The sequence below is a fragment of the Podarcis raffonei genome, chromosome 3 (assembly GCF_027172205.1).
Source record: "Podarcis raffonei isolate rPodRaf1 chromosome 3, rPodRaf1.pri, whole genome shotgun sequence".
Taxonomy (NCBI): domain Eukaryota; kingdom Metazoa; phylum Chordata; class Lepidosauria; order Squamata; family Lacertidae; genus Podarcis; species Podarcis raffonei.
This window is the reverse complement of record NC_070604.1, coordinates 39588448-39607559: the sequence shown is the minus strand read 5'-3', so window position 1 is coordinate 39607559 and position 19112 is coordinate 39588448. Positions and strand designations below refer to the sequence as shown.

The 19112-nt window shown below is 43.5% G+C and overlaps 1 protein-coding gene across 4 annotated transcripts; it reads right to left on the bottom strand.

The window, feature by feature from the left end:
* Positions 1-272: 272 nt before the first annotated feature.
* Positions 273-15424, bottom strand: OGFRL1 (opioid growth factor receptor like 1). Of its 4 annotated transcripts, none has more exons than XM_053381242.1 (8): positions 14587-15424; positions 14105-14266; positions 9968-10054; positions 8094-8175; positions 6598-6676; positions 6430-6496; positions 6172-6317; positions 273-5085 (listed from the first exon to the last, which is right to left on the bottom strand). In XM_053381242.1, exons 1-8 carry the CDS (start codon positions 14965-14967, stop codon positions 4329-4331), a joined length of 1761 nt encoding a protein of 586 aa, XP_053237217.1. In that variant the 5' UTR covers positions 14968-15424; the 3' UTR covers positions 273-4328. The 4 variants fall into 4 exon arrangements, with proteins under 4 accessions (XP_053237217.1, XP_053237218.1, XP_053237219.1 ...); XM_053381243.1 differs by having other exon boundaries at positions 8094-8172; positions 14587-15420; XM_053381244.1 differs by lacking the exon at positions 14105-14266 and having other exon boundaries at positions 14587-15401.
* Positions 15425-19112: the final 3688 nt, after the last annotated feature.

Sequence of the window (19112 nt, the reverse complement as noted above, 5' to 3'; positions counted from 1 at the left end):
GCAAAATTAAAGAGTCTTTGAGCTACCTAAGGATGGTGCATGCAGTTACTTCCTGCAGCCTGCATTCCTTACCATTAACAGCAGCCTCTTTTGTATCTGTACTCCAATTTACACTGCTACCCCTGTATTCAATGGGGCTTTCTCTCTTATGTGATTAGGAACACTGCCCAAAATGTTGCAAATGTATTGAGTATGTTTGCCGATTTTGGTGTGCTCTATGATGCAGGAGTAAAAAAAATCTATAGAAGAAGCAGCAGCAGCAGCAGCATTCCTAAAGTTGTGAAACAGTTTTATTTACACACACAAAATGAGAATTACAAATTAAAGCACTTCTTGGACTAAAAATAAATAAAACATTCCACCTACTTCTACCATGTGAACAGAACACATTTCCCACTAAAACAGCAGCATATAATGCTTACAAATACCGTAAGGTTTTGTTTTTTAAAGAAAAGTTGTGAAGATAAACACACTTTGTCCTAAGGTAATTCATTACATACTGAAGGGTCCAGGGGAGGATTTATATACTGAAGCATCAGACAAAAAAAAAAAGACAAAAAACTGAAACTTGGGTGTGCACATAGTCACCAGGGAGAAATTGAAAAGCCCCAGTGCATCATGGTGGGGTCAGGGAGGGTCCACAAGGCTCTTTGAATCTCATTTGTAGACTCTTTAGTTATTTTTTGTGGCTTGGTATGCAGCAGCCCTTGCACCTTGTAGAGTCCTAGTCTTTGCTGAGTTTCCCGATCTCTGACTCCTCCCACAAGGGTCCAATGGCCCATCAAAGTAGGACCTCAAGGGCTGAGGTGAAAGGGCTGCCCCACATAATGGACACGCAGAAGCACTTCCTGTTTTTATACAGCGCAGCTGGATCTTGCTGTTGGCACTGCAACAACAGGAGAACCAGCCCCCCTGTTGTACTATTACACCTCTTGGTGTGTAGAATTCTTTGCTCTCAAGCCAATTAATGCAAATTTGATATAAACAAAACACGGTTCTCTTGCACGTTTCATTTAAAACATTTGTAGATTGCTTCTCTATAATATCAAAGCAGTTTACAGCAAACAAGCAACAGAATAATAAAGCCACTTAAATATCAATCGAAAACAGTTTGCACTCCCAACCCCCACCCCAACCTCCAGACCCAGCCAATAAAATAAAACCATCCAAACGCTCACTGGTGAAAAATGGTTTTACCCTGTTTCGTTTTGAAGAAAAAAACACACACCCAATGAAAGATGGCGATTTCCTAACATACTCAGAGAGGAGGTCCGAAAGTTTACACCTATCATTATAAAAGGGCCCGATCCCATCTGTCGCAGTGCTAGAACCATGAGCAGTGCCAGTTGCACTCATCTAATCTTGCCTGGTGTGTGTGTACAAAACAGGAGAAGGTAACGAGTATATGGCCACATAGAACTTGAAAGATTTAAGAAAAATCTTGGAAACAAATAGGTAAAGTCTGGAAACAAACAAGCAACCGGATGAAATGGTCTTGGCACAGGTTGAATATAGGATTGCATCACTTCCTGGCTAAACCTTATATATCTGCTTTATTAAATAATATCTTCTGTGCACTGGTATCTCTAGCATGGGCTCACTTGTTCTTTTGCGAGTCACCACCTCACGCAGGATTAACCTGAAGGGTGGATAAGATGTGTCAGGCATGCTATTTTATACATAGAGAATCCTGCATCAGGAAGGAACACTAAGAACATTTAAGTAAGAGGGTGTTGTTGTTTTTAATTTCAAAGGGGGTTGCAGAAAGGGTGCTTAGTGTGGTACACATTTCATGAATGCCTCCTCAAATAACAGTCTCTAACATCACAGAATTGGTGCCAGTTTCACCCTCATTCCGTATGCCAGGAGGCATCTGCTGAACAGTAAATCCAAGGACAAAACTGGAATTTTATACATACTTTTTACAGGATAAACCGGAATAAACTCATAGCTATACTCTTTGTGGATGTGAAGCTACCAGCTTTGAAAGAAAATCTGGCATCGGCACCAACACTCCAGTACAAGTCCCATCCCCACTTCCAAGCCTGCAGTAGTACCACTGATCAGCCATCACTGAAACATTTGTAAGATTAATCCAGGTAAGAGGGAGGTCTAAAACCAAAAGGTACTGCTCATATTTTGTTTCTGTATAAACACACATTTGGAGGGGGGAGGCCAGCAAAGATATGCTAGTGCAGCCTTTCCGAAGCTGGTGCCCTTCAGATGTTTTGAACTACAACTCCCATCAGTCCTAGTCAGCATAGCTGTGCTGATGCTAATAGTAGCTGTCCCAAACATCTGGAAGGAACCAGTATGGGGAAGGCTGTGCCAGTGTCTCCCAGCACAGAGGCATGAAAGCTCTGAAGAAGCTACTTTTCTTACTGAAAAGGCATTTGAAGGGTAGTATATAAATCTAAAAAACAAAAGCCCTCTGTCCTCAAATGTCTTTCCAACTGGACTGAGATGCGGAAAGGTTTGCCTTAAATGCACTGGAAAGCTATTTGTGAGCACACTTTTCACTCTGGATTCATCAAGGCTCTGGTTGGTTTAAGATAACAAAGGAGGAAATGAAGCCCTTACAATTATGAGCCCCTCCTTCAAAACAGCCTTTCGGTACCCACTGAGGAGGTTGAGAAGCTGCACAGATAACAATTTTAGCAGACACCTTCAATTATCATTCTATAAAATACTCTTTACTATTTAGTAAAAGATGTCCAAGCTATCTGGGGTGAAAGAGAAGTTTGGTCTTTTGTATGGACTAACCCTTACTAGAACAGGCTGTGTGTGTTGAAGAAGCATATTCCTTGGTTCTGGCAGAGTCTTCTTAATCCATCCTGCTTCAGAGTTCTCCCTCACGTCCCATGGAAGAAATCTTAAGTTTTCTGGGGAGGGGGAATAAGCAACCATGTGCATAGAAGCGGGTAAAGAGTTACCTGGATCAGGTGCACGATAAAGAATTTTTTCTTCCCTGAGTGTTCCCTGCATACCCCCAGTAGCTAGAAGTGAGGATGTAGGCATGATTTTTTGGGAAACTTGGGGAAGAACAAAGAAAAGAAAGCTGCTATCTCCCCTTTTGCACAGAGGACTTTTCAAATCCCACCAGAATTTCAAGGAAGAAAAGGTCAATCTCAAAATATTGCTTCTGCTTTAGAAGCTGAGTGGGCAGTCAACAACTTTGTCTCGGCAGTGCTTAAGCCTTTTCTGACCTTATACTCCTTTATCAGCAGAAGTGGGTCTCTCAGGCAAAATAAACATTGGCAAAATGCTGTGTCCTGATTTTTAAACTTGTGCAGCTGCATGGGAGGAAAGAAGGGAGAAGAGGCACCAAGGGAAGATGGCGTCACAAACTATATATGAGTATTTTGGAACAAGGGGTGCTGGTGTGCAAATCTTACTAATAGTTGTTTTTAATGTAAAAAGTGATTTGCTAGCTTTTTTTTCTTCTTCTCAGCAGCAACACTGGAGAAGTATACGCCATCAGTGGGGGAACTGAGGCTGAGAGAACATAGGTAAAGGTAAAGGGACCTCTGACCATTAGGTCCAGTCGAGACCGACTCTGGGGTTGTGGCACTCATCTCGCTTTATTGGCCGAGGGAGCCGGCATACAGCTTCTGGGTCATGTGGCCAGCATGACTAAGCCGCTTCTGGCGAACCAGAGCAGCGCACGGAAACACCGTTTACCTTCCCGCCGGAGCGGTACCTATTTATCTACTTGCACTTTGACATGCTTTCGAACTAGGTTGGCAGGAGCAGGGACCGAGAAACGGGAGCTCACCCCGTTGCGGGGATTCGAACCACCAACCTTCTGATCGGCAAGCCCTAGGCTCTGTGGTTTAACTCACAGCGCTACACGGTTGCTGTCAATGTGAGAGTCATGGGAGAGGTAGGACTTGAACCTGGGTCTCCAGATGGTGGTGATGCTGAATGTACATCCTAAATGAACCTGCTTTTGTTGTTCAAGCAATGGCAAACATTGAAAAGTTTAGCATACCAAGTGATTATCATTAAGAAAACATTCCTTGGACGTCCTTGGAACCCTAGCTGCCAAATAACTAAGGTTAAAAAATGTATATTATAATAAGATGGGGGGGGGGAGGATAACTGAAATCAATAGTTTCCACAAAGAGAGCAAAGCTTAGCATAGGAGTTCTCGGGCTTGAGGATTCTGCAGTTGTTTTTAAGCTTAATACACAGTTCTGAAAAGTGCAAACAGTTAAGAAGAGTCAAATGAAAGAGAGCATAACCCCTTGGTGGCCAAGCACTGGGCCCAGCTTCAAGATCTTCTTTTCCTTGTCCAATTTCATACAAGTTAACTGAGACACTTTAGTCTATGCTCGAGTCTCCTCTTTGTTCGATCCTCCTGGGTTTTTATCCTTAACTACACTGTCTTGCAGGTCTGTTGATATATTAGTTGAATCGCTTTTACAGTCATGGCAATCTTTTTCTACAAGTTCTGCATTTCTGCAGTCTTGATTAAGGTTTTCATCATTTTTGCCTTTATATTTTTTAAGATGGCAAACGTTCTCCTTCTGGTTCGAAGGATTAGCAGTTTCTTCCAGTATGGAGTTCTGACAATCAGCATTGCTATTCTTTTCACCAATGCTTTGCTTAACAACCTCAGGGCTGGCGTGTTTCCTGCTCCGGTCACAATCGTCATCCTTTTTAGCATGTTCTGCCCTTTTTTCATTGGTTGCTTTGCCGCTTGAGTTACAAACCACGGGCACATTCTTGCATTCTCTCCCACTTTTAGGTTTAGAAACGTAACCGCTGCGGAGGGAAACCGGCGATGCCAGCTTTTTACTCGGCTTGCTTCCTTCCAACTTCTGCTTTCTCGGCGGCCCCCATATGAAGTGGTCAGAGGGCGTGTAGTGCTGCTGGGCAAACCGCAGGAGTTTCCTCCTCTCTCTCCGGTCTCTAATAGTATATACAAAATATTCCAAAGCACTTTGCTTAATGTTGGAGATGGTGTCTTCCACAAGAGCTTCGTGAAGAATGAATTTTACAAGAGGAGGTTTGAAACTCTCGTACCCAAGTTCGCCAAGACTCTTCAGAATACGGGTGATCCTCAAGTAGTTATGCTGGGACCTGTGAAAAGGGGGAAAAATCATCTGAATTCAAAATGACAGGAAGCAAAGCGGGGGATTATTTTTCTTTGCCGGGGGATGGGGCGCGGGGGGAAGAGGATAGAAAAATAATCAGTACCTGACACCTTGACAAAAAGGATTACCAATCCAATGTGGATCTTTCAGAGACAATTCAGATGGAATGGCAACTACCAAGTGAAAGGTCTTTCAATGCCAGCTAAACAAGAATTGCCTTTTCATACTACATAAGAACATAAAAAGGAAGACGAATATGCTAGATCAGGCCAGTGGACCATGGGAAGCCTGCAAGCACAACAGCATTCTGCTCATCTGCAGTTTCCAGCAACTAGTATTCAGAGATATGATGCTATGATAGTAGAGATACTACTTGGGCGCCACCTGATGACTACAGCTATTAGTTGGGGTTGGTTTTTTTTACAATTAAGTGGTGTATAAAATTTATGAAATAAGTAAATAAATGAAATCAGTATTCACTGACACATCTAAAGACATGCAAACAGAAATAGTTGCTGATAGACACACAGATGCAAAAACTCTTGACAAAGAATTCACACTCCTCTCAGGAACAAAGGCAGTATGGAACCGAATCTCATCCCTATGTATGGTGGAGGAAACCATATACCTCCTTCCTACCAGCTGAGCCTGTTCTGCCTTTGAGATCACGTAAAATCTCAATGCACCACATATGTGCACTTACAACCTGGAAATCAACCACACTTTTATGCAAGTACTGTTCAAATGTTATGCCCTTATATTGACATCTGGGGGTTGGAGAATCTTGATTGCCACATGTGCCTTCCTCTTTCTCCCAGCCTTTTGCGGTGGAGGTGGATGTAATTCAGAACCACCTGGTTTCTCTTGCAAAGAGATGGGAATTGTATATTGTCATTCTTGTTAGAAGACTGAATGATGTTAAGATTTTATGGTGCATTTATGATGTATTTTTTATTGCTGCAACCCACCTGGAACAGCTTGGCAACAAAGAGCAGGATATAAAATGTTGCAAATAAATAAAATGGGGAGTAGCGCAAATAGAGGATTTTCTCTACTGCAAGACATCACTTACTCATTTAAGTGCTGGAATCGTTCTTGCCAATTAGATGCTCGTGCAACATTTCCGGTTTTATCAATTAATTTTATTCCAAAAAACTCCAGCATCATTTTGTAAGCCAACAGGAATCTTCTAATTGCTTCTTTTGTTTTTTTGAATTCCTGCAACACGTTTTCAAAAAGAAGGTACAAACAACAACAAAATTAGAGATATAGAATAATTTTACCCTTAATCATCAAGCAGCAAAGTTATATTGTGAATTATTAGCTTTACCTCAATTTCATATGTTGTTAATTCCTTTGCATAGAAATTCAGTCCTTGCTCTCTTAATGGAAAAAGCCTATATTATTAAAGACACACAGATTTGTTGCGGATTAAGCGAGTTTAGACAAATTTATATAAATGTATTATAAAAGCAATGAAAAGAAAACAATTACCAACCACTGTATGTAAGTGTGATTGTGTTCCAACTTTTCATAATCTCCTTTCCACTTATTTAGGACTTCTTCAATATAAACACCTATAAATACAAATGCATGAGCAAATCCAAACATCAAATACAACAATCTGTATATAATATCATGCATCTAAAAATGCTGTGGCATAGAACACAAAAATGTATTTTGCAGACAAATATACTGTCTCTAATTATTTGAAAATATTAACATTGTCCTTCTAACCCCAGAGAAGACACCAGGCACTATATAGGGCCAAGGATCTACAAATGCACTTGCCAGCTTGTTACTGGGGAGTACATATTTTGCTTTGACATGAGCACATCAACAAGGCAACCCTTTGCTCTTCCTTCCTTTGCTGGAGGAGTGTGAGAGCTCTGTAATGAGAAAGGTCGGAGCTGTCCTTGATGCTGAGGTTTAGCACAATGGGAATAAATGCCTGACCTCCTCAACTCTGGAAAAGGAGAGGTGCTCACCTCTGCAGTTCTTTATTTCAAGTTCAGCATAATGTTAGAACATCCTGCCCATTCCCTCAGAGGAAGTTGGTAAGTGCCATGGCAAGGAACTGTTTGAACTAGCTGCTAAGGCCAGTCTATGTTTTTTGACCTATGCTCAGTGCCACAATGTTACTAATATAAATTATCTGTCTGCCAAGAGCAATTTGCTCTCCCTATCACAACAGCCAACCATGCTATAAGTAGTGTGGCTCAGCCCACTCCCCACCAACCTTGTGACTTTACTTAAAACTACTTCCCCAAACAAATGTGTTGGTGGTGGGGAATGGCAATATTCTATAAATTGCTAACTCTTAAGTAAAACCAATGCCCACTGGACATGATCCACTTAACCCAGTAGCCAAGGTTTCTAAAAAATACATAGTCTGTTCACAATAGTGCAACACAATAACACCAAAGTTCAAATGCACCAAAGAAATACTGGTTTTATTAATCTGGCACCAACATATATAACATAACCTGGGGGGTTTGTTTCACTTGAGGAGCACAATGGTGATGCCACTAATAATTTTTCCAGAGCTTTTCAAGTTATGCTTAATAAATTTGAAAGTTCAAGGCATCATGATCCAGATTAATAGGAAACCCACAAGAGATCTGCTTTTCTTGGAGTAAACCAAAAGTAGTGGAAATTTTGCACCATTTGAGGTTGGAGCAGAAAACCAAAATCAGGCTGCTGCAGCTCACAAACAGGTTAGGGGTAGTATATTTGAACTTCACAAATATGAGCTTCTGTTAATTGACTAAAATGAAATCCCATGCCTTAAACTGCCATCACATGCACACTTTCCTGGGAGAATGCCTCACTGATCTCAGTATGCCTTATTTCCAAGTAAACATGCATAGGATAGGGCTACAGAACTGCTGAAGCCAAACCTGACACTGAATTGGTTTTGATCTTTTGATTTACAAAGGCCTTGGATATAAAAGAATGAAACAAACACTGTGACAATGCCCATGGATTACTTACCATCAGGTTTAAAGGGAATTTTATTCTTGTAAAAACGGAGGTTGCACAAATCATTCTGATACCGCAGATCTTTAAAGTTCTGCTGAGCAGAGAGATGGGGGGGGAAAACACAAAGCATGATCAGCCAAATATATCTATAGGAAATAGGCTGAAGATAAGCTGTCATGAGTATGACAGATAAGAATCTGACCAAATGAAAGTCAAGCCAGATCTTGATGGTGGGACAAGTGTCCCTCTCTCTCAGCTTAGTTCTATGATTGGGAAAACAGGTTTTTATTCAATGCAGAGTAGCCATAAGTGGTTTCAGCTTGGGCAAAGGGCATGGATGGCCTGTGGGGGTGGGGAGAAGGATTGGATAGCTGTTCAGGGGTATCCAGCGTGGCGCCCTTCAGATGTTTTGAACTACAAGTCCCATCAGCTGTAGCCAGCATGGGTACTTGTCAGGAATGATGAGAGTTGTAGTCCAACATCATCTATAGGGCACCACATTGGTTAACTCTAGTTTAATCGCTTCTGTGCCAGCCATCTGTCCCCAGCAACTCTTCCTGCCCCATCCATTGTGCAACTTGAAGTCACTTGTGCTGCTTTCCTTAAAAACTTGTAGGAAACCAGCCCTGGAATTACATGTAATGCGTAATCTTTCCCTTAAGCTAAGGGCAGGTAATTCAAGGCAGGTTATTCAAGAGAAATGAGCAGGTCAAGAGGAGGTGGATGAGAGACACTAATAATTCAGGTTCATGAATTGATTATATAATAGCATATACGACATAGTAGAACTATTCCATATAGAAAGATAAGCTTTCAAGTCTTTGCTAATCAACAAAAATTGAACTATAATATAACACAGTTAAAATATCTAATACTGTTCAAAGGAAGGGTAGTGTGGCAATTGTATAGTGAGCAACTTGGGTGGCAATTCTATACACACCTACCTGAGAGTAAGCCCCTCTGAACTCAGTTCGACCTACTTCTGAGTAGACATATACAGGATTACACTGTTAGTTTTCTCAGAAGTACATCCCAGCGAGTTAAAGGACACTCTCAAGTTAGTGTATTTAGGATTGTCACATTACAGGGGTTAACTCATGAAACATGCTATAACATGTATCTGACTTTATATTTTCCCCATTGTTTTCCTGTCATTTTTCTAGCTCAGCTTCTCAGGGTCCCACATCTCATGTAATTGGTGCTAAAGTTTATTCTATCAATGTATGAGAATTTCTGTTCATTTCCTGGTACATTTTTGCCCATAGAATGGCCTTTGGCTGCCATCTTTTCTTCTGGGGAGCAGGTTACATTGAACGCAGTGGGACATACTTCTGAGCAAACATGTACAGAACCGCGCTTGTTATGCTCTCTTTTGAATGCCCTGATAGGAGAGTGTTTGTGGCAATAATTTGCAAATGCAGATATATGTGCTATCAAGACCATCTTTTCTGGTACAAAACCTAGGACATTGTGTCCACTGTCTAGCACAGGCTTAGGCAAACTCGGCCCTCCAAATGTTTTGGGACTACAACTCCCATCATCCCTAGCTAACAGGACCAGTCATCAGGGATGATGAGAGTTGTAGTCCCAAAACATCTGGAGGGCTGAGTCTGCCTATGCCTAGTCTAGCAAAAGTCTCTGTTACCAGTAGGTACAGTATATGAAATCAAACATACTTGTCTTCTAGTAGAAGCAGCCAACAGTGGCAGCCATGGGGTTTTCTAGGATTAGTCACCCACCCACCTGCATATATTTTCATAGACTTATGTGATGAAGTTCTGTAGATTTGAAACACTCCGCTGGAACTGTAAAATTACTTTAGGGACTTAAAAAAATTGCCACGCCTCTATCTTGGTGAAGATCTGAATACTGCAAAATTCTCTTACTGGATATTGGTGCCGATATTTGTACAAATCTCTTGCAGCGTAAAAGCTTCTCTTTGGTTTAGCTGCCACTTCAATTGCATCATCCCCCTGCAAAGAGCAGACATATTCCATGAGCATAATCTTTTTAGACTTGACTGTATATTTAGTAGTGTGGCATTCCATTTTAAAAAAATAAAAATGGGCTGCATTCATTCAAAAGGGCCACACATGCTGTTCTGTGTGCACACTGATGCTTTTCAATTCCCTCCCTCCCACATTTCCTTGCATTCCTTCCCAAAAAGCTGTTCCTGAAGTTTGGTGGAGGCCCCCCCCCCCGAGCTGCAGCTGGAAGGGGAATGAGACTGCGTGTTAGTTCACACATGCATTCTCATTGCTTGATGACCGGTATCCAGGCACAACTGCCACAAGTGAATAAGTTGAACAGTACAGATAGGCAATATGGAAGTTTTCTCATCACAGCCAGCAGCACATTGTTTTCCTGTGGAGCTTGTTCACAAGTCTGGCAGCAAGTCAAGGGCCTATTCACACAGCATAGTGACCTCATTTCTATTGCTTTGGGGACATTCAAAGTTAGTATCTGACTTGTAACTGGGCTGCTCTCATTTTCAAGCATTATTTGTTTAAGCTATGCTATTCATGTAACTGCCATGTCTTTAATTTTGGTGCTGCTACTTCTTAAAACTTTTTCCTGTAGAAAATTAAACAGCTATGTGTTAAGCTGTAGTTATGGATGGATCAGTCTATTTCCAATTCATGTCACTCAACCATGAAGCTCACTGGGTGACTTTCAACAGTTTCTTAACCTCACTCTGAAAGATTAATGAGGAGAAGCCAACATGACAAAGGACTGGAAAACAAAACACAGAAATTTCAAACTACCTCAACTGTTTAAACATTTGCACGCATGCACATGTGTGCACACACAAATATACATCAAACATACATATGCATGTGATTTCCTATTCCAAAGCAATTTATTGATACTATTAAGGTTACACTCAGTGTTTTTTTTATGATGGGTTTCTGGTTACTGAATATTGTCCTTCATGCATTCTACTGAATGGTTCCTGCTATTTAAAATAAAGAAGAAGAAAGAAATAGGTTTATTTTCTCATGACCTTGAGAGACTGACTCCTCTTGCTAAAAGTTGTCTGGTACATGTGGCTAGCCAGCTGGAAGTGACCCCCGAAAGAAATAGGGTACCATTAGGACTTAAACAGATTGGGGCTTTCCTCAGAAATCTGAACTTCTGATTCCAGAATGTGATAAAGGAAGGTACCAGTGACAATGGCCATAATTTTGCCCACCTTTCAGACAGAGAATCTTGGAGGGAGGGCTTGATACACACTATGGAGCAATGGTGACATTTTTATTTTATTTTTTGCCTACAAGTATAAATTATTCAAGCTTTCAGAAAACTTCAAGGGACTGCTGAATCAAGATCTGCATAAGTACAAGTCTGTCTAGTTTGTAAGTGCTCTGAGCTCAGTACTGCAGACCATAAAACATTCTGAGTGAGTATTTTTAAAATATTAAATAACCTTGCATTAAGATTTCAAATTGCCAAAATAACCATTTATGAAAGGTTAAGAAATAGTATGCAAATGTACACCACTTTCAGAATCTATGGTTATTTCCTATACTGAATAATAAGACTTGCACTCTAGCTGGTGTTTGGCTTAAAATTGCACATTAAAGAATAATAGGCACCCTCAGTGTGTCAACCATTGATAATTCCATTAGTCACAGTTTTGTTATATGTTAAATCTTAACATAAGATATAATTTAACAAACTCCACTCAAATAATAAATATATTTTTCCATAGATTTAGGGGATTTGTAGCCAAACCTATAACCAAGGAAAAACAGAAACATTGTTGTATCTGCCCAGCCACTAGAATGACCCATTATTTGCCTTCTACTAGTGTTCTTTTCTATCTTTCAAAAAAACACTTTTAAAAAAGAGAACAATACATCTTCACATTGTTACCAACCAGAATTTGATATGGGCTAATGTTTTTACTTGCTCCACGGTTCATTTTTAATATTTGGATAAAACCTGGAACTCAAGTTACAGGATTATCCCCTCTTCTTATGTGTAAGAGACAGCCTCTCTGGAGTTAATAACTTTTCTTGACTTAGTATCTCTGAATAATGACAACTTGCACCGACCCCATCCCATCTAGTCAATGTGCTGCATGTTTAAGAACTGCTTATGGATCCAAGCAACATAATTCCACTACTTTATGAATGGATAAAGGACATTTACTGGAACAGAGCGTGGGGGGGGGGGAGAAGGAGTGGCAAAATTGTCAGAAGTAACTTTTGACTGAATGAGCCAAATGGGTTGTATTCAACTAACTTTTACTCAGAGTAAACCTATTGAAATTAATTACTAATACTAACTTAGGTTCATTCATTTCAATGGGTTTACTCTGAGGAACAGTGGAATACAAAGTCCCACAGAGCCTTAATTATCCTAGATAGTTTCCATTACTTTTCATTTTACAGGTGTCCAGTAATGGACTATTCAAACTCAAAGCCTTTATAATGCTGGGGTGGGGAGGTGCATTACCTCTAATGGGACTGGTGTTGGTAAAGGGGAATATGCAACTGAAAAGAGGCAAATGGCAACAGCAGTGCATGGGGACTTTACTTCACGCACATCAAAGCAGCAAAAAAAACAAAAAACCACTCTTCTTTTCTTGGCAAAAGCCACAAAAACAAATGCAGACTCTACATTATATTTTGAAGACTGTATACTGCTTCCAATATTTCCACGTTTATTAAAGAAACCTACTAATGCTTACTTGGGTGTTTGTACTTTGGCGCTGTGGGTTAAACCACTGAGCCTCTTGGGCTTCCCAATCAGAAGGTCAGCTCCTGTTGCTCAGTCCCTGCTCCTGCCAACCTAGCAGTTTGAAAGCACATCAAAGTGCAAGTAGATAAATAGGTACCACTCCGGTGGGAAGGTAAACAGCGTTTCCGTGTGCTGCTCTGGTTCGCCAGAAGCGGCTTAGTCATGCTGGCCACATGACCCGGAAGCTGTACGCCGGCTCCCTCAGCCAATAAAGCGAGATGAGCGCTACAACCCCAGAGTCGGCTACGACTGGACCTAATGGTCAGGGGTCCCTTTACCCAGTGCTTTTTTTTCCAGGGGGTAGTCAAGGGTACATAGTACCAGCACCGTTTTTATGCTGTTAAAAAGTGTAGCACTTACTGTAACAACTTCATGGTGAGTACCGGCACCTATTTTTCTAGGGAAATAAAGCACTGTTTGTACCATTGATTTCAGTAGGATTTACTTTTGAGTAGATGTGCATAGGACTGTGATGTAAGATCCCTGTTGGAATGCAGTCAGAAAATAAAACACAGATCCATACCTTTTGTACTCTGCAAATATACATATGGGAATACTGAATGGCAAAACTGCCTAAAAAGTGCCCCACTTATCACATGAGCCAGGCTAATATGTGGAGGTACAGTTTCAATAATAATAATTCTCTACAGAGATGAAAGCATGAGGTGGAAACATAAGGACAGTGGTCTTCAGTTTAATGTTTGTTAAGAGACAGAAAATAATTCCATGGAGGTAATGATTGAAAATAGAGTCCACGTTGCATTCAGGGTAAGAGTATTTTTTTTAAAGTAAAAAGCTGAGAATATGATCTAGCCTAGAGTTGAATAAGGAGGAGGCAAGTAACTCTCTTTTCTTTGAATAATCTCCTTATTTCTTGGGTTTATGAGTTCTTTTGGTCCTGCACAGTGATGTGTTGTCTAATACGTGCAATCATAGCTGTAGTTACACTCAGCCAGAATGTCAAATAAGCCCTGTTCTGAAACTGCATTTTGTCACCACATGTGCTACTGTAATTTCTATCCCCTGAACAGGCAGGCATGTGATGGGGGGATGATTATACCAAGGAAACAGAGAAGATTAGAACTGCTTTGACCTTCTACATTTTAAAGCCACCAGAATCTTTTTCTAAAAGAGAAGATATAAAGCTCTGCTGAACAGCTTGCCAGAGGGAAAATGAATAAATCCCCCACCCCACCGTTCCTCCTTGCTACGCATGTCACAGGAAGGAAAACAAAAACCAGGCTGGATCAGCAAGCTGGTAACAAAATACAGCAAACCTGCCAGGCCAGAGTGCTTTGCTTCCTTGGTCTTCTTTGATTGCCACACACCTCAAATCCATATTTAGCTGCTTCTTTTTTAACCCTACTAAGAATATTATGATGATGATAATAACAACAACAACAAGGATGATGCAGCCACAGCTTGGCTCCTGAGTCACACTGCATGCGGGGGGGGGGAGGAAAAAAGGGGAAATGGAGAAAGCTGAAAGTAGAAATGTATATTTATCTCTGTCTCTCTCTCTCTCACACACACGGGCGCACGCACCCCAAGCGTTTGCAACCATGGTGTCCCAAAGTCCCCTGCTGCTGCATTCCGAGACTGGCGCACACCTGCCTCTGAGCAGTGGGAGGGGAGGCACACAACCCTGGAGAGGCAACAGCACTGGCAGGGGGGCAGAGGCAATGGCGCTGAGGGGGGAGGGCTCCAGACACCGCCCCCCAAATAGCCCCCTGGAGAAGTTTGCAGCGTCCCGAGTTACCTGCTCGGTGCTGGCGGCCTCCGCTTCGTCGTGCCTCCCTCCCTCTTGATCCTCGCCTTCCTCCTCTTCCTCGTCGCCCTCGTCTTCCTCGAGCTCCTCTTCTTCAGGCTCCTCAGCAAGCCCTTCTCTGGGCTCGGTGTCTTCCGGCCGGCAGCTTGCCGCAGGGAGCGGTTCCCCCTGCTGCTGCTGCTGTTCGTCCTCAGCTGGGTCGCCGCCGCCGCCGCCTCCTCCTTCTTCTCCGCCCCCCAGCCCCTCGAGCGGCGTCCCTTCTTCCCCTCCGGAGTCCTGGAGCTCGGGCTCGGAGTCCGTCTCCCAGGTAGAGTCGCAGTCCTCCACCGTGGTGGGTTCCTTGAAGCTGACCCCGCTCAGCAAACTGCCCATTGGGAGAGGCAACGCAGGAGCCTCTCTCTCCCGCCCGGGGAGGACGGGGGAGGGAGCGCGCGCCCAGGGGAAAGAGGGGAAGGTCGGTCGGTCCGTAGGTAGGTTCCGCGAGCAGGCTAGGAATGCCGCTGCCGCCGCCGCCACCACCTCTGCTGCTGCTGCGGCTGGGGCATGGTTGGCAGCGCCGGGAGGCCGCAGGCAACGCGAAGGAGGCTGGCGAAAAAGACGACGACGAGGAAGACGGAGGCAGGCGCAAGCGGCTGAAGCGGCAGCAGGCGATGCTCTGCTCCTCCTCAGCCAGTCTCTCTCTCTCACCCACCCACCCCCAGCCCACAAACACGCGCCGTGGGGAGGAGGAGCCGAGCGTTTGGGATTTCCACAGGAAATAGTTGAGCCCGCCCAGCGCCCCCTGAGCGGCGGCGGCAGTAGCAGAGCGCAGCTGCCGCGCAAAAGAGGAACCTGGAGCGGACGGAGCGCTTCTCCGTGGCGGGGAAGGGGCGCCTTACGCAACCAGAACTTTCTATAGAGACGCGCGCGGGCGCGCGCTTAGTTTTATCCGGGAGCGTTCCAAGGCGCGAGGAAAACCGCGCGAGGGAGACGGTGCCCCGGGACCCAGGAGTCCCCTTGCGGACGGTGGTGGCTTTGTTACCTCCGCTCTAGGTACAGGTGACTTGCGGGCGGCAATGGGCACCTACCTCTGCCACACTGAGAAGTGTACAGGGAGCTTCCTTATGTCGAGTCCATTTACCTCACTAGTGTGTGTTCTGGCTGGCAGCAGCTCCCCAGGCCCAGATCCCGGACCTCACTTGGAGATGCAAGGGATTGCACCCGGCCCTATGTGGGGAGCTCAGCTTTGGCGGAGAGACGCGCAAGAACATGGAGATTGGGGGGCGGGGCTAATGTTTGCCCATTTCTGCTTAGCAGAACTCCTGCACCTTCCGTCTCAAGTAGAAACTGAACAGGTGCATCCATGCAACAAAGACATCATTGGCCTGTTGGATGTCTTGCTGTGTAGCTATGAAATCACAAGAAAGTGGTCTTCTTTCTACACTTCATTGGAATCTACCTTATACAGTGGTACCTCTGGATGTGAAAGGGATCCATTCCGGAGCCCGGTTCGCATCCAGAGTAGAACGCAACCCACGTCTGTGCGTGTCGCAATTCACCACTTCTGCGCATGTGTGTGACGTCATTTTGAGCGGTGTGAGCTGCGAAACCCAGAAGTAACACGTTCCGTTGCTTCCGGGTCACCACGGAGCATAACCTGAAAACTCTCAACCTGAAGCATATTTAACCCGAGGTATAACTGTACAAAGTCTGACAATTGGCCCAGCTTTCTTTGGCAATCGCTTGTAGTTGAGTAAGATTGCCTTCCATGAATATGGCCTTAACTCTGTGTCTGTAGGTGACTGTGGAGGCCAATTCTGGATCCGCACATCCTTCCGCAGTCGGGACATAGTTTCCAGGTGGGAGTTGATCACAGCGAGGGTTTGCCAAACGTGCCTTCCTCTAAGCTCTCCTTTGCGTCCTGAGTTTGTGCTTCTACGAAGTCCATGATGCCTTTGGTAGAGGCTGTTCTCCAAATGAAGCTCTCTCAGGCCAGTGTTTCCCAGTTGTCAGTGTTTATACTACTACTATTATTTTTTTAGATTTGCCTTGAGAATATCTTTAAACCAGCAAGCTCAGTACTGTCAACACTGACTCTGAAGAGGCTGTGCAGAATTTTAGGCAGGGGTCTCTCTCGGCCCTACAATCCTACTTTTATCCTGCAACAGGAGGAGGCGAGGACCACTATTTATCAACCCGACAGGTTGACAGGGGATCCCTTTTCACCATAAGTCTCCATGGCTTTTATCAGAGGTCTTACCTTTTGATATAAATCTTATATCACTTGATATAAAGTTTGTATAATATATATATATATATGTGTGTGTGTGTATATATATATATATATATATATATATATATATACACAGAGAGAGAGAGAGAGATAATGACAAATTTTGTTTTAAGGTATTTCTATCTTTTCCCTTCCTCCTTCTTTGAAATGAAAAAATAAATAAAAACCACTGGGTGCACATTCTAATGCAGGTGGTCCAACACATGGCCCTCAATGCCCTTTTTGGCAGCCCTTGGCAACATTTGACACACACACACAAACACCCAGCCCTTACCTAGGTATGCTGAGCTTTGGCTCTGACAGGGTCCTAGAGTCCTCCGGTCTCCTTCCCAAAGCTTAGTTAGTGCTTTCCTGGCTTTGGGAAGGAGATGTAAAGGCTCTAGGACATGGGTAGGCAAACTAAGGCCCGGGGGCCGGATCCGGCTCAATCGCCTTCTAAATCCGGCCCACGGATGGTCCGGGAATCAGCATGTTTTTACATGAGTAGAATGTGTCCTTTTGTTTAAAATGCACCTCTGGGTTATTTGTGGGGCATAGGAATTCGTTCTTTCTTCTTCTTCAAAATATAGTCCAGCCCCCCACAAAGTCTGAGGGACAGTGGACCTGACCCCTGCTCTAGGATCCTGTCAGAGCCCTCAGGCCTCCTCTAAATCTAGCACCTTACTTATCTGGCTTTGGAAAGGTGGCATGAGTACTTGGTGGGGGCATCAGTTTTTGGACTCACTCTCCCCTCCTCCATGCAACAAGGCAGTGTGCAGTCCGTGGGTTCCATGTCGATGTACTAGTATGGCCCAGTTGGCAGGAAAAGTTTGACCGCCCTGCCCTAATGAAATGTGCTTCACATGCCTCAGCTTGCTTTTATGGGGCAAGCGTATCATACAGTCCATACCATACAACTCAGAGGTTTGAATTTATTTTTTCAGGCAAAATATTCTATGCATGGCAGTCGCCTGTGTCCTGGATTGTGGGATTTTGAACTGGACCACATTTCAAGTTGAATAAAACCTTGCCCTTGGAGATCAAGAAAGAAGACAATGCCACACCAGTGAAAAAACGTAGAAAGATTGATATGATTGTCGGTGCGCTCATGGTAAGAATACACTCACAGTGAAGTTTTGTTTAACAAATGTGTGTGGGGGGGTGCATTCTTGCTTGCTTGCTGGCTCAATACATTTTGGTGTCGGGCGAACCACAAAATAGTACGCCTCAGGGAAGCAAGGTAGAGCGGAAATCTACATTGGGAACAAGTGCTAGAGGAGACCTGCAGTGCCTCCTATTCCCCAAGAGGGGGCTGTAGACATGGTATTGGGGGGTGCCTGCTGAAATGGCAGCAGACCTGGCATCTAAGGAGTGCTCCGCAGTTGTTGCTGCCACTGCGGCAGCAGTGGTGGGCAATTCATTCCTTGGAGGCCAGATCAGCTGCCACCTGAGGCGGTCACCTCACCTTGTCTCATGAGTGGGCTGGCCCTGCTTGCATGCACTGGGGGAAAGAATATATAAATTCAATGTGAAAAACATTATGTGGAGGGGGGGGGAAATGTACACAATGTGTATTCTAGGATTTTTGCTGTAATATCTCAAAACTGAGCACCTGCACATTTTTGATTTTTTGTAACCAACTCCACAGCCTTCCTTAGTGTGTGTGTGTGTGTGTGTGTGTGTGTGTGTGCATGTAGTCCCGTACTTAAAACCAATTGACAAAAAGCCAATTTAAAAAAAACTGATTTCACACAGAACCTACATTTTTTCCATGCCCTATTGTGAAAAATATAATGTATATGTAAATTAACCAATCTGATTTGTTACTTGTCCCCTCTGTGTATTATTGGGGAATGAAGATAAGGAGATCGCATGGGTGAAATCCCTCAGAGTTACATATGGCAGTGTAAGGGACAGCTGAAAAGTAGAAATTCTGGCACCATCCTTTCTCAGTCATTCTCATAGGCCCCAGCAGCTGAAGGAAAAGCTACTTTTCTAAAAATGTACTGCAGCATGCAGAACTGGTGCTGTCTGTTATGCTCGAAAACATTGCCTGGTACTACAGTTGTTGACAGCCACTGCATAAAAATTGCTAGCTATATTTCCATTTATCTGTTCTGTCAAAGGCTTACCATCTCCCCTCAAGGACGATGATTTAGTTCCCTCCTAGTAAAATTTTGCTGGTCATTATCGATGATCTCATGAACAAGAGCAGTTAGAGCAATGCCATCCAGAACACTGACAAAAATGGTGCATTGTGGGAATT